Consider the following 19551-nt stretch of genomic DNA (forward strand, 5'->3'; position numbering starts at 1 on the left):
ACACAACTGTATGTCATATATAATATTCCACAGTTAGGGTTTGAGAAACATTCATATATCAAACCTATTGCTTCATAAATTTTGACCCGTGCCAATATTTATGGTTGGTTATTTATTTTCTTCTTTACAGTCTCATCATCTCTAGCAGTACAACATTATTTATCAACAGGGATGTTTGAGAAAACATTCAGCATATCTGTTAATCAAAGGGATATCTCTCTATATATAAAATAAAGTCCCCGGTTTAGGGGCGATCTGTTCCTTCAAACTAATCTCTTGAATCACTGGACGGATTGTGATTTTCACTATTCTATGCAGCATTGGTCGAGGAAGGTTTAGGTGTATAAACCATTCATCTGTGACCAAAGGGAGCAGTGACAATTTTAGCAAGGCAAGTGACAGAAAAAAATATTGCATCAAGCTGCTGGAGCTGCCCAGGGTGCTGAAACAGCAAGAGAGCATCTGAAGCTTAGGCTTGGAATGAAGCAAGTCATAGAAAAATAGAACTGTTGTGATGTGTGTGTGACTGAATGCTGCTGAGCCGAAGGCTGCGCTCTGATTGGCTCTTTTAGACAGTGAGAGCCAATCAGAGATAGCAATGTTCCCTGTTGCTTAGCAGCAGCCTAGAGAGGGGAGGGAGTCAGGGACTGAGTAGGGTCATGTCTTAGGCAGACAGAGAGTAAGAGACAGCCTCCAACGAACCCATGAAGATGCCCTGAAGCAGATACAGTAGACAGGAAGGAGCCAGGGGAGGCATAGCTATCAGGAATTAAAAAAAAAAAAAAAAAAAAACAACCAACGGAACACCATTAAATGATTTCCATTTGACGGTGGCAAACATCGGACTGCCACCATCAAATGGTAAAACACTACCATCGGAACAAAACCATTTATCGTTAGTAGCCATCGTATTCTGATGTTCATCGCTATGCTGAACCTGCAGACGGACTCCGGCCACCCCTCCTCCACCGTGAAGTGCTCCCTCTCCAGCGTGATATTTCCCCTCGGCCACATGCCCTCAGTGAAGAGGAGGCACCTCCCATAGAAGTCAGAGCTGTTCTTGGACCTGTTGACCATGGCGAGCAAGCTCAACAGGAAGCCCAGGAATTTCCACATACATACATCTCTTCCCTGGCAAAGTGACAGAACCCACGAGGTTTCCTCCACTTGCCTGGCCAACAGCCAATCAAAGGCCGTTCTAGAGTAAGCGGACGCTAATTGGTCTGTTAGCCAATCAGCGGTCGCTTACTCAAGAGCAGCTTCTGATTGGCTGATGGCCCGACAAGTGCAAGAAAGCCTCATTCGTTCAGTCACTTGCCGGGGAAGAGATGTATGTATGTGGAAACATACATACATCTTCAGTGTCCAAAATGATGCAGGTTACTCGGTTTGATTTTTTTTATGCCCGGGATCTCTACTGAAGCAGAGGACCAACCTGCGCAGAGAGGTAGGCGAGTATATTTTCTTTTAGGGATAATCGGGGATCCTACTGGACAAGGGCACTGAACACCTGGGACAAGAAGAGTATAGTGTGTGTGTGTTTGTGTGTAATAAACTTTTACTTTCTATGGTGTGTGTGTCCTGTGGCTTTTTTTAAATTTTTTTTTACAGTGGGGGTACAAAAGCTGGATGTCTGCTGTCACTTGTAGTTCTACAAGTACCAAAGGGCAGGCATGCTGGGGGACCTGTAGCCCCACTATAAAAAACAAAAGTAGACATTTTCTTATCATTACTATTACCCCTGCACCCACTGGCCAGGGGTGCCGGGAAGAGCCATGGGTTTCAGCCTAGGCCTGGGGAGCTCAGGAAAGAGGAGATCCTTTATTGGGGGGGTCCCTACCTCCCCTGGGATCCCTGGCCTGTGCTGACTAGTTTGGGATGTTAATGCTTTTTAAATAGTGTCGGGATTTGATCATACTGATTCCCAACCCATACATTTGAAGCACAGTTCTAGATCAGTTTAAACTAGTACATCAATTAATTACTTGTCTCTGTTTTATTATCTTATACTAAATCCAAAACAACAGGTTTATAGGGGCCTGCATAAAAGCTTTGCATTTTTACCTTTGCTTAAGGACTTTAAACCTTTTCAGCCGAACAAAAGGAGAGGCACTGGTGTAAAAAGTAATTACAGACCATTACTAGCAAGTGAATGGCTTCTAGTCTGGTACAGATTGTTTATCTCTTCACACTTTATCAGAAATAAATCACTTAAAATGTCTCTATCTGGCCACAGAACAATTTCCTCTGAAAGTGCTATTAATGCTGGGAATAAACAATTATTTGGCTAAGTGACAAGTGTGCATTTGTACACTAACCCAGTCTTTAGTTACAATTGCTTTTAGGAAGCTGGAACAACTTCAATGACAAATAGTAGAAACACATACTGTAGGTGGTTTCAAATCCAGTGTTAATAGTAAACAGATGCAGTTCTGTTTGCCCTGCCATTAAATGAATACATCAGCTCAACTCAATTATTCTTCTCGCCTCCCATCTGTCCCCATTATCCCCCTTGGCATACATTTTGTTTGCGAACCAATAATCATATGGCTTTCTGGGCTGGTTTAATATTAAGATTAGAATCTTATAAAATGAACTATACTGGTCCCATATATTGCCACCTACCATAACCCAATATAGCCTGCTTGAAATACAACAATGGACTATAAATCTACTTATGGCCAAACCGTTTAAGAAAGGATAATTTGATATTATCCAACTCTCATATACAGACATGTCCTCATAAACCTATCCTATGGCGCAAGACACATGACATGACTTAGACGCTCTGCCACAGGTAAAGCATCCCGTGCTTTGAGTACTTTTTCCTGAATTTTGCGCCAATAGTGTACTAGGTACTGTAGGATTAGTATCTTTTGTTGCAAATGAATTGATAGAAAGTAGCATGTTGTGAGTCACTCGTATAGGACCTGCCTTTTGTCTTTTTCCCTTAAGTACTTTCTCCAGAATTTTGCCTCTTAATTCTCTAGTAGTGTACCACATTGCTAAAAGTGTATTAAGTACTTTGAATGAAGAATTTTTTTTGATGCAAAAAAATTGCTATAAAGTAGCACATTAAGATGTTATTTTAAGAAAGCATTGCATGGTGTGACTAAATCACAGAGTCTGTGGTGCGCCAAACACAGGGCCGCAACTAGGGGGGGGCTGGAGGTGCACGTGCACCGGGCGAGCCGCTGTACCTGGTGCCAGTGACCTCCAGCCTGGCGCTGCAGAGAGGCTCCAAGCCGGACGTCCGCTGGTAATATTTATTACCAGCGGGCGCCCGGCTCCTTCTCTGCAGCGACGCGGTGTAGCCGGAGCCGGAGGCTGGAGTTCTCTCCCGAACTCCAGCTTCCGGCTCTCCCCACGGGCACTATGGGGGAGACGTCATGACATCTCCCCCATAGTTCCAAGGAGCAGCCGGCGGACCGGACGCGACGCTGGATGCAGGAGCGGGGTTCAAGGTAAGTATTTTTTTTTTTTTAATAAGCTGCACTACAGGGGCATTATTATGGGGGCAGGGGCATTACCACAGGGGCATTACTATGGGGGCATAGGCAATAAGGGGCATTAATAATGGGGCATGAGCACTACAGGGGCATTACTATTGGGGCATGGGCACTACAGGGGCATTACCACAGGGGCATTACTGTGGGGGCATGAGCACTACAGGGGCATTACTGTAAGGGCACTACAGGGATATTACTATGGGGGCATGGGCAATACAGGGGCATTACTATGAGAGCATGGGCACTACAGGGGCATTACTATGAAAGCATGGGCACTACAGGGGCATTAATATGGGAGCATGGGCACTACAGGGGCATTACTGTATGGTGGGCACTACAGGGGCATTACTACATTACTATGGGGGTATTAACATATGGGCATTACTATGGGGGCATTACAATATGGGCACTACTGCAGGGGGAATTACATGGGGGGCGCCAAATTACTGTCTTGCCCCTGGTGACAAAAATCCTAGTTTCGGACCTGCCAAACAGAACCATTTGGTACAATTTTAGGATAGGTATATGTGGACACATCTTTACCCTAAAACGGCAGAAAAATCTCTGTATAAAAACAGCCGATCTGCATACGCTGTTGCAATTGCGATCCATTATGAATCAGGTCCTAAGCTAATTAACACCCTTTTCCTTTTTATATATTGTTTGGATAGCAAATATACTGTAAGCTATTTTCTCTATACATGCCCTACAAGTGTAGGGAAGTGTAAAAAAAAAAAAAAACAGGTGATGAGATTGTTCTCTATGTAATATTTCACCATTACCGACATATTGTTATAGATAAGATGAGATTGTATTGTATATAATATTTCACCATCATAAGGTTAAAGATACAACGAGATTGTATTGTATGTAATATTTCACCATTATCGACATAAGGTTATACATAAATTAATACCTATAAAAAAAGAATTTCAGTATTATAATAATAGAACTTATATTGTGATAGAACTGTGCCCTGCTCATAACATAGGGTGAAATATTCTGGTATTGAAGGAGATCATAACCAGTATATTTGTATGCTTGAATTATATTTTTTTCCCCTATCTAAGGGATACCAGGGCAGCACAGACTGTGTAATGGTTAGTGTTACTGCCTCACAGCACTAAGGTCGTAGGTTCGATTCCCACCATGGCTCTACCTGTGTGGAGTTTGTATATTCTCCCTGTGATTGCGTGGATTTCCTCCGGGTACTGCGGTTTCCTCCCACATTCAAAAATATACTGTCAGGCTAATTGGAGCCCACAAAAATTAACCCTAGTGTGCATGTGTGTGTAGATGTGGTAGAGAACATAGATTGTAAGCTCCACTGGGGCAGGGATTGATGTGAATGGCCAAATATTCTCTGTAAAGTGCTGTGGAATATGCGTGGGCTATACAAATAACTGGTAATAAGTAAATACTACTATTAATATTTTTAACCAATATAATAAAAGTAACATTATCTGTATTTCTGTTCAACAGTCGAAGAGTGCCCCCAAAAAGAGTCTCTCTTTTCTCCCCTATGTCTACTGTTACACTTTACTCACTCTGGGTGCACCACCAACTGAATGATCCCTCTGAGAGACATTATTTCTGGAAATTGTTTTTTTTTTTCTTATGTGACGTTAGATGATCTTATTTGAAGAATAAATGGGGTCCTGCGAGAAATTATCTTTCTCTATAGAAATGTATACCTGGTGATTAGTGTGATCACAAGGCATTAACCTTTACATGACAGAAAAATTAAGGAGCACAGGGATGGTGGTCCCCTCTTTCAAATGATGTGGCCCCACTGGACAATGTTACCTTGCTGTACGAAAATGTATAATTTCCGCATATGGTGGGTAGGATTTAAAAGTAAATAATCCATGATACATACTATGAGAATATTCTTCTTTTTCTCAAACACAGGACTCAGTCGAGGCCGCTTACAACTCTCACTGGGGAATGTTCGCCACATACACACAAACTATGGGAAGAGACTTTGGTGAAGCTGCAGAATTCTTTTCTTATTTAATTTATAATTTATTATATTTGTTATTTAATAGTTGTTGCTTATTAAATATATTAAGAAGTTTTTGGTTACAGTTCAAACAAACTTTGACTTGTTACATTATATTTGTATTGAAGTTTCAATGCAATGCCCTCAAATAAACACAATGGTGTTCACACTGCTAACTGATAAGTAAGCCAGTGAGTGCTGGTATGTCATCTAATGGACCTGAACAAGGAGCGGAGAGAATACATTTCTACAGTAGACTTCATGACTACACAGCTACAGGTGAAGGGAGAGCCGGTTAATGAATATTTTTATGTACAAAATAGGTATACAAAAGCTATACACAGTGCATTTAATAATGTTAAGTGCTAGCTCTGCTTGCTGTTTATGGGTGATTGAGCCTTATAAGAAACTCTACATTTGCTTTTACTATGCTTCAAACTAGGACCGAGTGCATTCAGGAGGCTATTACTTAGAATGTGACATACATAATAGGTCAACCACTGTTGCTCGATTATTCGCTGTATTCTTACAAAAGTTCACATAAGTCAAAAATGAAACAAATTACAGGCTTTTGAGTGTAAAAAGGAAAGATATCCTAAAGTGAAATGCACACAATCCCAATCAATAGTAGTTGTACTGTACAAAGTAATTAGGTTGCAAGCCGACTACAAGCTTTAAAGATATTAATTATACACCAGTTCCAAACAGTTCATCTAATTGCTTTATACTTACACCAAGAAATAAGTAAGGTTCTTTGCAGAAACAAAAGTGACCTTCAGAACAAGGTTTATTAGAACTGTGACTTTACACCAACTCATTGTTTCTTTAATATCAACAAAAAGTACAAAGTATACTGCAATATTATTAGTTGAGAGAACGTATGCAATGATATAGGACACAGATCTACACAACTATAACCAGAGTCAGCAGCTTCCTTTCGTCAATGCTATTAATAATGACAATGAGAGTCAAACAATGGATAAATTCACCTAAACAAAACTTCAGCCTTGCATAAACCCATGAGTTAAAATACAGGGCCCCGGGCTGTATTACTTGTAGGGTGGGGTAGGCAGGGGGAAGGTGGGACGATTTAGCTCTACTTTCATCAAGAAGAATTATTTTTCGAGCATTAAACATTTGTCACTTCCTTTGTCAGTTATGGAACAGTAATAAATATTTGGAACCTGTAATGAAAAAAATACCCACCTAAAAAATGTTTCAATACATTTTGGACAGGAATACTTTTATTAAATGCAGGATTCTTGAAGGACAAAAAAAATTAAGGAAGCACAGAAAATAGCTAAGAATTAAACTTCAGGCAGAATTGTATTAGCCTCAGTTGATGGAGTGCTTTGTACCTTAATAGTCAGACACATTTTAGCAAATTTTCCAAATTATCAGTTATTTATATAGCGCACACATATTCTGCATCGCTTTATAGAGAATGACAAAAGACAGTAACTTTATTTGTGAGGTTATCAGTGGTTTCTATATCTGTAACCATGTGCAGGTGGCAAACTGTTCCTAGAGGCTGTTCCCCGTGTAAAGATTTGCTTGATGAAGAATGACCAAAAGCACAAAAGCAATCACAGAATAAATCACACTAATCTGCAATGCTCGCAGCAGACATTAAATTACACCTTTCTTACAAACTCTAAAAATGTCTTTGTAGCAGGACACCCACAGAAAATAAAGATCACATGTGTAGCACAAGTTCTATATTGTATAAATGATGCTCAGTTCCTACTCACTGTATTTTACCATTAAAGCCCGAATTCAATTCGTTTCGCATACGCGATAAAGTCTCGCTTGCCGGAGTTTACGCCTACTTCGTGTGCGTACCTGTGATTCGCCCTATTCAATTCCAAAAGACGCAAAGGAAGTCAGAACAGGCGAAAAGTGGTGTCTGAATCAGGGAAATCAGCGTGAACCTCCCCAAATAGATGCATAAACAATGGGGATAAATGAAGTAGTGCCAGATTAGCCCTAATGAAACAGTTTGGGATACTTAAGTTTGCACAATTGCCACTAATTAGCGTCTTTGCACAAGAGGTGAAGAATGGCATGAAGCAGTATTTTTAGGAGAAAATAAGTAGTCCTGTCAAATTTGGGGTACTTGAACATGGGTGCAAGCATATTTAAAAGTCGCTAAAGTTATAAGAAACGTAAAAAACGCACCTTCAGCAAACACCTGCAATCAAAAAGACACCTCAACCCATACTTGCAGACCCCCCAAAAGTCTATTTCGCTACTTTTTATGTTTGTGCCCACTTTTTGCACTTTCACCCTCATTTTCAAAGTGCTTTTTGTGGGGGGGGTGTTCCCCTCTTTTTTTAGTTTTTTTTTATGCAGTTATCCTTTGGGGGGCTGTCCCAAGGGTGCTGAGTGGTTTCCCCACCTTTGCACCCCAAAATAGCAATTTTGCACTTTTTTTTCTCCACCTATACAGAGGCGAATCTTTTTCACCTATTACATTGCATTGAGTTTTCGCGTACGCGAAAAGTGTTTGCAATTGAATACGGAGATAAGTTTCCGCCTGGCGAAAAGTCACAATCGGCGATACTTTTTCGCAGATCTCAGCTTTTCGCTTCAAATAAGGGCCTTAGTGTGCTAAAAACCACAAAAGAGAATTTTGTCTTGACCAGTAAGGATTACTGATGAGGATTTTGTGGTGACATTTTATTGCATTGCAGACCTTTTAGAATAAGGAAATTGTCTCTTATTTATAATCATGGTAAATGCAGAAGAGCTGCAGTGCTACTGGCTGACACAGCTGTAACAGAGGAGGCAGATTCAATCAGGAAAGTGGAACGTTTTGGTAATGTTCATGTGTATATAGTGCAAGGAAAATACTACCACATCCTAAAATACTTAAATTGGAAGAATACTAATTAGACGCAGATTATTTTAAATAAATGCATAATCACGTTTCAGACACTAACCTTCAACTGAGAAGCTTCCCATTTTAGACTCCAGAAAGTCAAAGAGAGTACTTGGTGCAGAAGGTCTGGCACTTGTTAACGCATCATCCTCTTCTGCACGTGTTCTTCCACGTCCTCTCCCTCTTCCTGAAAGCAGATCACATAATAAACACAATCATATTGGGTTTTACATGACCAGTTGTTTGTATTGCTTTTTAATGAACAGAGGGCCTGATTCAGAGCCGCTCGTAAGCGGCCGCTCGTTCGCTCTGAGCGATGTTCGCACAACTGCGCATGCGTATGGGTCGTAATGCGCATGCGCAAACCAGTCATTGCGGTCGGAAATCGTGCACTCGTAAAACAGCGAGGGCTGCTAGTTTGATTGACAGAATGTACCGTTTGTGGGTGGTAACAGGGGAAGGTGCTTGAAAACTGGGGAGTGAAGATCCGAACGCAGGCGTGCCTACCGGTCAAAAGGGCGTTTAATGGGAGTGCATAATTAGTAAAGGAGCGTCATCGACCACAGTACTTGCTTGTCTTTTAGCCTGAACTGCTCGCAGTGATAGCGGTAAGAGAATCCTACCACAACCACTGCGAGCAGTTCAGATGCCTTTCGATGTTCCCGATTAATCTAATAAATACTGGAGATGACGTCTTTACAAAATATCGAGCGCATTTTTAGAACGCTCGCTCAGACATAGAGGCGTCAACACACCGCAAAGAGCGAGCGCTCAATTTAAATATCCGGCCCCTTTTTTTAGAACTACCGTCCGCAAATAGCGTCCGGCTCTGAATCAGGCCCAGAGCTCAAGAACTAAGTCACTCATCGCTTCCCCAAAACAAAAAACCCTGAAATAAGACTACCATTCCTTTGTTATCAGAGCTTGTTTATATTACAGCAAGGCCCTCCTTACCTGACATGGCAAAAGGTGCTTACAATGGTGTCAAGAAATTGGACATATCTAAAGTGTTCAAGTACCACTAAACCTGAAATACAGGAGTTCATACAAGTGAAAGTGATAAAGGAGTCATTTATTATGCCTTACTGTAGATCAGCTCTGACATCTCAAAGCGTACTGACAAGCAGCTGCCGCAAAGACCACTTTCAAATAGGTGAAAGTTAAAGTGTACCAAACAAGACACTGTATGTTGAGAGGGGTTATATGAAATATATACTATGCAATAATGTTCTTACAGTTAAGGAAAATATATTGCACTTCTCCATTTTCTGTAACAAATCAAACCTTTTATTTCCCTTTAAAGTTTAGCTTAACTTTAAAAGGTTGTGAGGTATGTAATATGCACATAGGGGATGTAGTTTAGATCCCGGCGGACGAGATGCCAGCGGTCGATATACTGCTGCCGGCATCACACCACCGTGCAAAATGCCGACGTCAGTATTCCCTTTATCCAACAGGATACCGGAATCCCGCCAGCCGGCATACCGATTGCAAAACACCGGACGCAGGTAAGCATTAGCTGCATGGAAGGTTAGGCACCCCCGGGGGGAACTTAGAGTTATGCACTTCCCGGGAGTGTTAGGGTTAGGCTGCGGGGGGGATAGGGTTAGGCACCATTAGGGGGGAGGGGTTAGGCACCTCCCGGGAGTGTTAGGCACCATTAGGGGGGGGATAGGGTTAGGCACCATTAGGGGGGGGGGGTTAGGCACCTCCCGGGATACTTAGGTTTAGGGTGCGGGGAAGGGAGGTTAGGGTTAGGCACCACAAAAGGAGGGTTAGGGTGGGTAGAGGGGAGGGATAGTATACTTACCAGCCAGTCGGGATTCTGTCCTAGACGGGCTTCCAGGGTCGGGATTTTAACCAGCGGCATTAAAGAGTAGTCAAGTATATGCATCTGCAAGTGGGGCCAGTATCTGCGCAGCCTGCAAGTGGGGCCAGTATCTGCGCAGCCTGCAAGTGGGGCCAGTATCTGTGCAGCCTGCAAGTGGGGCCAGTATCTGTGCAGCCTGCAAGTGGGGCCAGTATCTGTGCAGCCTGCAAGTGGGGCCAGTATCTGTGCAGCCTGCAAGTGGGGCCAGTATCTGTGCAGCCTGCAAGTGGGGCCAGTATCTGTGCAGCCTGCAAGTGGGGCCAGTATCGGTGTAGCCTGCAAGTGGGGCCAGTATCGGTGTAGCCTGAAAGTGGGGCCAGTATCGGTGTAGCCTGAAAGTGGGGCCAGTATCGGTGTATCCTGAAAGTGGGGCCAGTATCGGTGTAGCCTGAAAGTGGGGCCAGTATCTGTATAGCCTGCAAGTGGGCCCAATATCGGTGTAGCCTGCAAGTGGGCCCAGTATCGGTGCAGCCTGCAAGTGGGCCCAGTATCGGTGCAGCCTGCAAGTGGGCCCAGTATCGGTGCAGCCTGCAAGTGGGCCCAGTATCGGTGCAGCCTGCAAGTGGGCCCAGTATCGGTGTAGCCTGAAAGTGGGCCCAGTATCGGTGTAGCCTGAAAGTAGGGCCAGTATCGGTGTAGCCTGAAAGTGGGGCCAGTATCGGTGTAGCCTGAAAGTGGGGCCAGTATCTGTATAGCCTGCAAGTGGGGCCGGTATCTGTATAGCCTGCAAGTGGGGCAGGTATCTGTATAGCCTGCAAGTGGGGCAGGTATCTGTATAGCCTGCAAGTGGGGCCCAGTATCGGTGTCGCCTGCAAGTGGGCCCAGTATCAGTGTCGCCTGCAAGTGGGCCCAGTATCGGTGTCGCCTGCAAGTGGGCCCAGTATCGGTGTAGCCTGCAAGTGGGAACACCATCTGTATAAAAAATAAATTCTGTGGAGCCAACAATAAATAACCTGATGCTGATTCACTAGAGGGACCAGATCCTGGGGAGAACACTGATGTTATCTAGAATGGAAAACCGCACCTTGGTCTTGCTTTATGTTGTTACATGCAGATTTTATGGACACAATTTATCATTAACAACAATCTATGGATCCATTCTTGCCTGTTTCAACTGTTCAGGGTGGTGGTTGTGTAATAGTGTGAGGAATACTTTCCTGGCACATATCAGGCCCCTTAATACCAACTGAGCATTGTTTAATTGCCTCAGTCTGAATATTCTTGCTAACCATATATATTCCTTTATGGGGATGATTCAATTTTTAGCAGAAATTTAGCTCCCGGACTAATTGCCAGGGAGTTATTCAATTAATTCCCGTAACTAGCCAAGAGGCTGCAATTATTGTAGATTTCTATTTGCACCCACTTGATGTGCAAGCATAAATCTGCAGTATGTAGGGCTTCGGGGCTGGTTGTGAATGCTGGAAGCGCTGTAACTGCAACGCGCCCGGCACTTAGAATAGGAGAAGTTGCTTGACGCAGCTAATCCTGTTCATTCTCACACAAAATAGTGGCCATTGCGGAATTTGAATACGTCCTGGACACTTAGCTCGGGAGCTAAACACTCACTTAAGAACTGAATCACCCTCATTAAGGAACATACATGGTCAACAACAATAATGGCCCCCAAAGCATATTCTTGCATCCGGGCCCACCACTCTCTGGTTCGGCCACTGCCAGCGTTGGTTTTGCTTGCCCGGGGTTTTTTTTTGGCTGCGGAGGGTTAGTAGTCTCTCTGGGGGTTGGTTGCCTGGAGAGGGGGGTAAGCTGTTCAGTAATGTTGCTGTGGGAGCATGGTTTACCTAGGGTACCCTGTTAGTGGTGATGCCATGGGGGTTGGTTGTCAGGGGCATAGGTGCTCAATAATGCTGCCTCGGGGGAAGGGGGGGTCTGGCTCCGTGTATTAGAATATCTAACAAATGTTTCCAGCAATGTTTGGACCCCATGCCACAAATGCTTCAAGCTTCCTACCCAGTACAAGAAATGTGTACATAATAAAGTAGCCACTGAATGTAAATTTACACTGAAGTGCCAAAAGTCATGGGATAGATGCCTAGTATCGTGTAGGACCCGCTCTAGCCTGGCGAAGTGCAACAACTTGACGTGGCATTGATTCCACAAGTGGATGGAAGATATCCTGGAGAGCTGTTCACCCATGTCATCTGGCTTCCCACAGCTCACTGATATTTGTAGGTACAGGATCTTGGGTGCGAATGGACTTCACGACCACATCCCGTAAATGCTTGATTGGGTTTATGTTGGGCGAATGTGGTGGCCACACCATTCTTCGAAACTCTACAGAATTCTCTGTGAACCAATTCTGGACAACTTGGAACCGATGACATGGGGCATTATACTGCTGGAATATTCTATCGTTGTGCGGGTACATGAAGGGCTGCAAATGGTCATTCAACATAGCAGTTACCAGTCAATGACGTGCTCAGATAGACCAGTGTACCCAACCCATGCCATGTTAACACACCCCACACCATTAAGGAACCACCACAAGCCTGCCCGGTACCATAGTCTCATCGGATCTGGCCCACACCTGAATCCTACCATCAGCCCAAAACAACTGGAAGCCTTGACAAATAGGACTACACCACAAGTGGACAGTTCTCTAGGGTTTAATTAGCAACGTCACAAGCCCAGGTGAGTCGTTGTGTCTGGTTTCATAGTTTTAACACGGGCACTCTGGTGGGTATTCTGCTCCCATATAACATGGAAGCTAAAGACCGCTGCACTGACCTGTTGGATATGTGTCTGGTACCTCCTGCATTGAATGTGAATGCAATTTGAGCCAGTGTCGCTTCTCTGTTACCATGGACAATTCTGGCCAGACTCTGCTGGTCATGGTCATTAGGCACCCGTAAATCGGCCACTGCGCTGTCCACAGTGGGTAGTACTGCCTTCCGTGAGATATTCCGGGTACACATATAACACCATAGATAGAGGAAAATTGAATGTCAACACATGTTTGGAAAGTTCGAACTCCGATAATTTACGTTGCCTTTCCATGAGCAGTCTAGCCGGTGTTCAAACTGACTCTCGAGGTGTCAGATTACAACTGATGCACAGTACGGTGGCACCAGCTACCATTACCTTTACATATGGCTATCCTAAAATTTTTGGCACTTCAGTGTAATATTTTAATGTAATTTCTATAAAGCTTTGTGCAAATTAGCCTCAAACACAATCTACACTAATTTCACAATAAATACATAAAAAACTATGGCTATAGCAGCAAGTTATTAGCTCCCATCTAAGTTGTGCTGGAAAAGATGACCGTTGTAACTTATTTACTACAGACAAGGCCGGTTCTATACATTCAGCAGCTCAGAACAAAACTTTCCTTTGGCACCCTGAGCTCGGGGTGCGTGGCCTGATTGGGGGCGAGGCCAAGGGCATAAAAAGAATAAAGATTCTACTCAAAATAAAATACTAATTGCAAGGCCACTTCCAGCAATTCACAGAGGGGGCGCAGGTTGAACTGGGGGGAGGCCGTATGTATGTGAGGTGGCCGTTTGCCTTAAACTTACCTTGAGAAGGCAGACTGGTCCCTACTCCTTATGCTGCATGGAGTCCGTCCTCTTCTCACCACAACTGCTCCCAGACTGCCATGCGCAATGATGTCACACGTTGCGACTTATCACATCCGGCATTCTGGGAGACAATGGGAGGGAACAACTGCACATCATGGCATCCCTGCAGTTTATTACAGTCTTAGTAATAAACTGCGACGGCGCCATGATATGCAGTTGTTCCCTGCACATTAAACAGCGGTGGACAAGAGCGGGCGGGCGCTGTCAGATTAGAAGGTGCCGGCGGGGTGACTGCTTGCCTGCCCCTAGAACCACCAGTGGCTACGGACATTTACTTTTTACAGTTACCAGTACAGCAGTTTAAATAAATGCCTACTATTATGATCATTTAGCTTTGCCAATGCATTTTATTAAATGACTGCTTATCAGTGTATTATAGATCTAAAAAGTATGAAAGCATAAGTTAGTAGGTTATACAGTCTCTTGCAAAAGTATTCACCCCCTTCGCTTTTTACCTTATTAGTTACATTAAAACCTGTAACTTTTTTTTTTTATCTGAATTTTATGTGATGTATCTGCACAAAATAGTCTAATTTGGTGATGTGAAATGAGAAAAATATATATAAAAGAGAATCTTTATAAAAAAAAAATTCTGAAAATTGGCATGTGCATATGTAATCACCCTGTCACGACCAGCCAGCTGATTCTCCAGATAACTCAATCTGAGAATCGCCACCAGTGACTTATGGTTGCCTCAGCAAGTGCGGTTAGTCTAACACAGTACTGCCACCACCAACGAAGTTCACGGGAGTCGTTAAGTTCTCCCCTCAAATCTCAATATGCACACTCACTTACATATAGGTACATAGCTTTGACCTCACAGGCTCGTGAATTCGACAAGAACACGGAGAACACACTGGATTAAGAAAGTTTAATCCGAAAAATATTTTGATGGTTTTTGATTACAGAAAAAGGTAATACAAATATGGACAATACAAAAATATTACTAATAAGTTTCAGAAAATAAAAGGAATTAAAATGATAAAAAACTTTACACTTCTTAGACCCTGTGTGAATGAGACACATAGAGCATCGGGTCCAGGCCAGTTGTCAGAACTCTCCTTAGGCACAAAAACACTTATCATTGAGGGAGAAGCAGTGTTATACACCCGCAGCTGCACTAGGCCCCACCTTTCTGTTTTTCACTCTTTCATTGCTGTACACTGGGCATTAAGAAATCGGCCACACCCTTCCATATTGTCTATAGGAAGTAGGGGTCTTGAAACAGTGTGGACGGGGTTTTAGAAACCAGTAAGCAGGTAACATACCCTACATTCCTGTCATCTCCCTCCTAAAGGATTTTATATCCCATGACCAGGCTTGACCAGGTCTGACCATCTGCAATAAGGATGTATCTCTCCCCAAATGTTATGGCCTTTAGAGATAAGAGATGGTTATCTGGATGCCTGGTTCCATGGAGACAAATCTCCCCCAAGCCTTGTATTCCTACAGATCAAATACAGGACACCGCCTAGAAACCATGTTGATACACACACACATATACATGCATACACACACACATATATATATATATATATATATATATTTATTTATTTTTTTAACATTCATTCCTGGCGATTAGTCTTGAAATAATCGCCACACACCCCCTTTGCTATGAAGCCCCTCAACAGTTCTGGTGCAACCAATTACCTTCAGAAGTCATATAATTAGTGAAATGAAGTCCACCTGTGTGAAATCTAAGTATCACATGATCTGTCAGTATAAACACACCTTTTTCTGAAAGGCCCCAGAGGCTGCAACACCACTAAGCAAGAGGCATCACACCATGAAGACCAAGGAGTTCTCTAAACAAGTCAGGGACAAAGTTGTTGAGAAGTACAATTCTGGGTTGGGATAAAAAAAAAAATATCCAAATCTTTGATGATCCCCCCCAGAGCACCATCAAATCCATCATCATCAAATGGAAAGAACATGGTACCACAACAAACCTGCCAAGAGAGGGCCACCCACCAAAACTCACAGACCGGGCAAGGAGGGCATTAATCAGAGAGACAGCACAGAGACCAAAGGTAACCCTGAAGGAGCTTCAGAGTTCCACAGCAGAGACTGGTGTATCTGTGCATGTGATCACAATAAGCCGTACACTCCATAGAGCTGGGCTTTATGGAAGAGTGGCCAGAAAAAGCCATTACTTAGTGATAAAAATAAGAAGACACGATTTTAGTTTGTCAAAAGGCATGTAGGCGATTCCCCAAATGTATGGAGGAAGGTGCTCTGGTCAGATGAGACTAAATTTGAACTTTTCGGCCACCGAGGAAAATGCTATGTCTGGCGCAAACCCGACACATCTCATCACCCCAAGAACACCATCCCCACAATGAAACATTGTGGTAGCAGCATCAAGCTGTGGGGATGTTTTTCAGCAGCAGGGACTGGGAAACTGATTTGAGTCAAGAGAAAGATCGATGGTGCTAAATACAGGGATATTCTTGAGCAAAACCTGTTTCAGTCTGCCTGAGATTTGAGACTGGGACGGAGGTTCACCTTCCAGCAGGACAATGACCCGAAGCATACTGCTAAAGCAACACACGAGTGGTTTAAGGGGAAACATTTAAATGTGTTGGAATGGCCTAGTCAAAGCCCAGCTCTCAATCCAATTGAAAATATGTGTTAAGACTTGAAGATTGCTGTTCACAAGCGAAAACCATCCAACATGAAGGAGCTGGAGCAGTTTTGCCTTGAGGAAGGGCAAAAATCCCAGGGGCAAGATGTGGCAAGCTCATAGAGACTTATCCAAAGCGACTTGCAGCTGTAATTGCCGCAAAAGGTGGCTCGACAAAGTACTGACTTCAGGGGGTGAATAGTTATGCATGCTGAAGTTTTCTGTTATGTTGTCCTAAATGTTGTTTGATTCACAATATAACAAAACAACAACTTCACAGTTGTAGGCATGTTCTGTGAATGAAATGATGCATACCTTCCTTCAAACAATCCACTTTAATTCCAGGTTGTGAGGCAACAAAACATGAAAAATGCAAAGGGGGTGAATATTTTTGCAAGGCACTGTATGTACACATGTGGTGTGAAGAAATGCTGCAATACATGAGATCTAAAGTATAACAAAAGAATGGCGTGTAACTATAAAAATGGCAAAAATGTATAAAATTACTATGTCATTTAGACTGATCTACCAAGGCGCATAATGACTTACTTGATATACCCACAGTACTCAGATATTAACCATTCATATCAATCAATGCAAAATACCATATAAATATACCTCGCACCGGCGGGCCTTGAAGAGGCTTAGGTTTGCTGCCAGTTAGCAGGAAATTTAAAGCTGCCTCTAAATTGTTGCTGTAGTCCATAAGTGCCTGTCTGGCTGCCTCTTTACTGAAGCCCATCTCTGTGATGTGTCTCAGTGCCTTCTCATCAACCTTTAATAAAGTAAAAGCATTATCAATATTATCCTTTATACGGCGCCACAAGGGTTCCGCAGCGCCTTACAAAGTACATTAACAAATGAGCAAACTCGTAAAACAGCGACTTACAATACAAAACAATACAGAATAAGAACATAGTTTATAAACATAGCTGCAATAGCGATCATAACACTCAAAAAAGCAGAAGGCCTCAGAAACCAAGTGTTAAGTGCCCTTGTGGAGAGTTTGGAGATGATTGTATGAGTGAGGGAAGGAAAAGCACATGAGGGAAGAGGGCCCTGCTCATGAGTGCTTACATTCTAAAGGGGAGGGGCAGACAGACAGGGGGAGGGGCAGACAGACAGGGGTGACACAGATAGGGTAGACAGTAAGGAAGAAGCATGTAAGCAGCAGGTTAGGATGAGAGCTGGAAGGCTTTGAAGTAGTGAGTCTTGAGAGCCCGTTTGAAGTTTGTAGAGGTGGAGAGTCCAGAGGAAGGGAGCAGCACGGGTGAGATCTTGGAGGCGGGAGTGGGAGGAAATAATCAGTAGACAAGAAAGCATTTGTAGGAGAGGGAGGGAGTTTAGTGTGATGCAGATGAAGGTGTGGTGAGGTGATAGGGAGAGGAGGGTGGGTGCTGAGCTTAGTGGTTGGGTAGTAGGGCCATTGTGGGGGAGGAAAGAATGAAAGTGGAGTAACAGGAGAGGAAGGGGAGGGAAGTAAAGGAAAGGAATACAGACAGTGGAGGGGAGAGCATATATTGAATTCAATAACAAGGTATGTATGATTTCATATCCCAGCATAACATTCTCACCAAGGCTGCAATAATATATTACGAGCAAATTTCTTAAAGTATTGGGAAAATTTCAGATCCCAGAGTTGCTTAATATCCAATCGAATTCTCAGAAAGTAAGGTATTTTATATAACGTGATGGTTCAAAGATAAACATGAAGGTTGGGTACAAGAAGCAGAGAAATAACATTTGTACAAAGCAGCATTCAGGAATACAAAGAGTTGTAAATGCTGTTTCGGTAGAGATAAGTATTTTTTTTTTTCCTTTCATCACATGAAAACACATCCAATTAATTGGTATGGGATAAGGAAAAAATAAAGAATAAAAGATTTACCAGTGCTCCTAAACATGTGCACCTTATGGAAAAATGCTATATTGATCTTGCAGTATTCTGTAGTTTATTTTTCCGCTTAAAGACCACTTATTTAGTTGGTTACGACAAAAGCAATTTTCAAAAGTAATTAGGTTATTGAGTGATAAATGATATGGATCATCATAAAGAGCTACAAGGATCAAATAAATTAAACATTTTGCTTAGGACCATCACAGAAAAATATCTATTCCAGAAATGTAAAGCTTAAGCATTATATGACATTTTGTTAGCATGACCAATCGAAACATCATTACAACACTAGGAAACTATAGATTGATTAACCTGTTATAAAAATAATTACATCCTAATGCAAAGTTATTATGCATTTCAACATTATTTTATTTGCTATGCAATTCATAAGAAGAAAAAAAAAACATTTTTTGTTTGCAGTTCACTACCTATTAACAAAAGTTAACAGGCAACCATGCGAGCCTTCACATGAAGACTTACAGGGGTATTCAATATGGGAGCGAAAACATCGTTTTTGCGTTAATATCGCACTTTTGACATCATTATCGCAGGTTTGACTTTTACACCGTATTCAATTTCAAAGACTTATCGCAGGTTCGAAAAGTCTGATAAAAAACGGGGATAACTTTTCACCATTGAATAGGTGTCGAAAAAAAGTGCAGAATTGGGGTTTAGGGGTGCAGGCTTAAAAAAAATAGCCTGCACCCCTGGGAATGACATTTAAAAAAGAAGTGTGTCAAAAAAAGTTTAAAAAATATATAGGGACACGCCAAAAAATTATTAAAAAAATTATGGTGAAAAAAAAAAATGGGAAAAAATTGTTTAAAAATAGGGAAATAGGTTCAGGGCTATTCTGCAAGTATGCGGCAAATGTTTTCTACAACAGATTTATAGCGGCAGGTGCACAATTGCAGAATTTTTAAAAACTTAATTTAGGGACTTAAAAATATGCTAGTACCCATTTTCATGTACCCCAAATTTGATGGGGCCACTTAAAAAAACGAAAAAAATAACCTGTGCTCTTCTGCATCACTTCTTCAATGTCGGAAAAAAACACCTGCTGCGGCTATTTAAATCCCCGACTTTAATTTAAAGGCTAAAACGGTGGTACCCATAGTGATCCCCCATGTTTTTACAACTTTAGGGGGGTCCTACAATTTTTTTTAA

General features: G+C 42.5%; 1 protein-coding gene across 1 annotated transcript in view; it reads right to left on the reverse strand.

Annotated features, from left to right (window-relative positions):
- TDRD3 (tudor domain containing 3) overlaps window positions 1-19551 on the reverse strand; it is a 243208-nt gene that overhangs the window by 32664 nt on the left and 190993 nt on the right. The window contains exons 9-10 of the mRNA XM_088481163.1: window positions 17106-17262; window positions 8454-8579 (exon numbers count right to left, since the gene is read on the reverse strand). Of these exons, the coding sequence (XP_088337289.1) occupies window positions 8454-8579; window positions 17106-17262 (283 nt within the window). The remainder of the gene's footprint in view (window positions 1-8453; window positions 8580-17105; window positions 17263-19551) is intronic.

This window comes from Taudactylus pleione, unplaced genomic scaffold (genome assembly GCF_031769625.1).
Source record: "Taudactylus pleione unplaced genomic scaffold, aTauple2 ptg000005l, whole genome shotgun sequence".
Taxonomy (NCBI): Eukaryota; Metazoa; Chordata; class Amphibia; order Anura; family Myobatrachidae; genus Taudactylus; species Taudactylus pleione.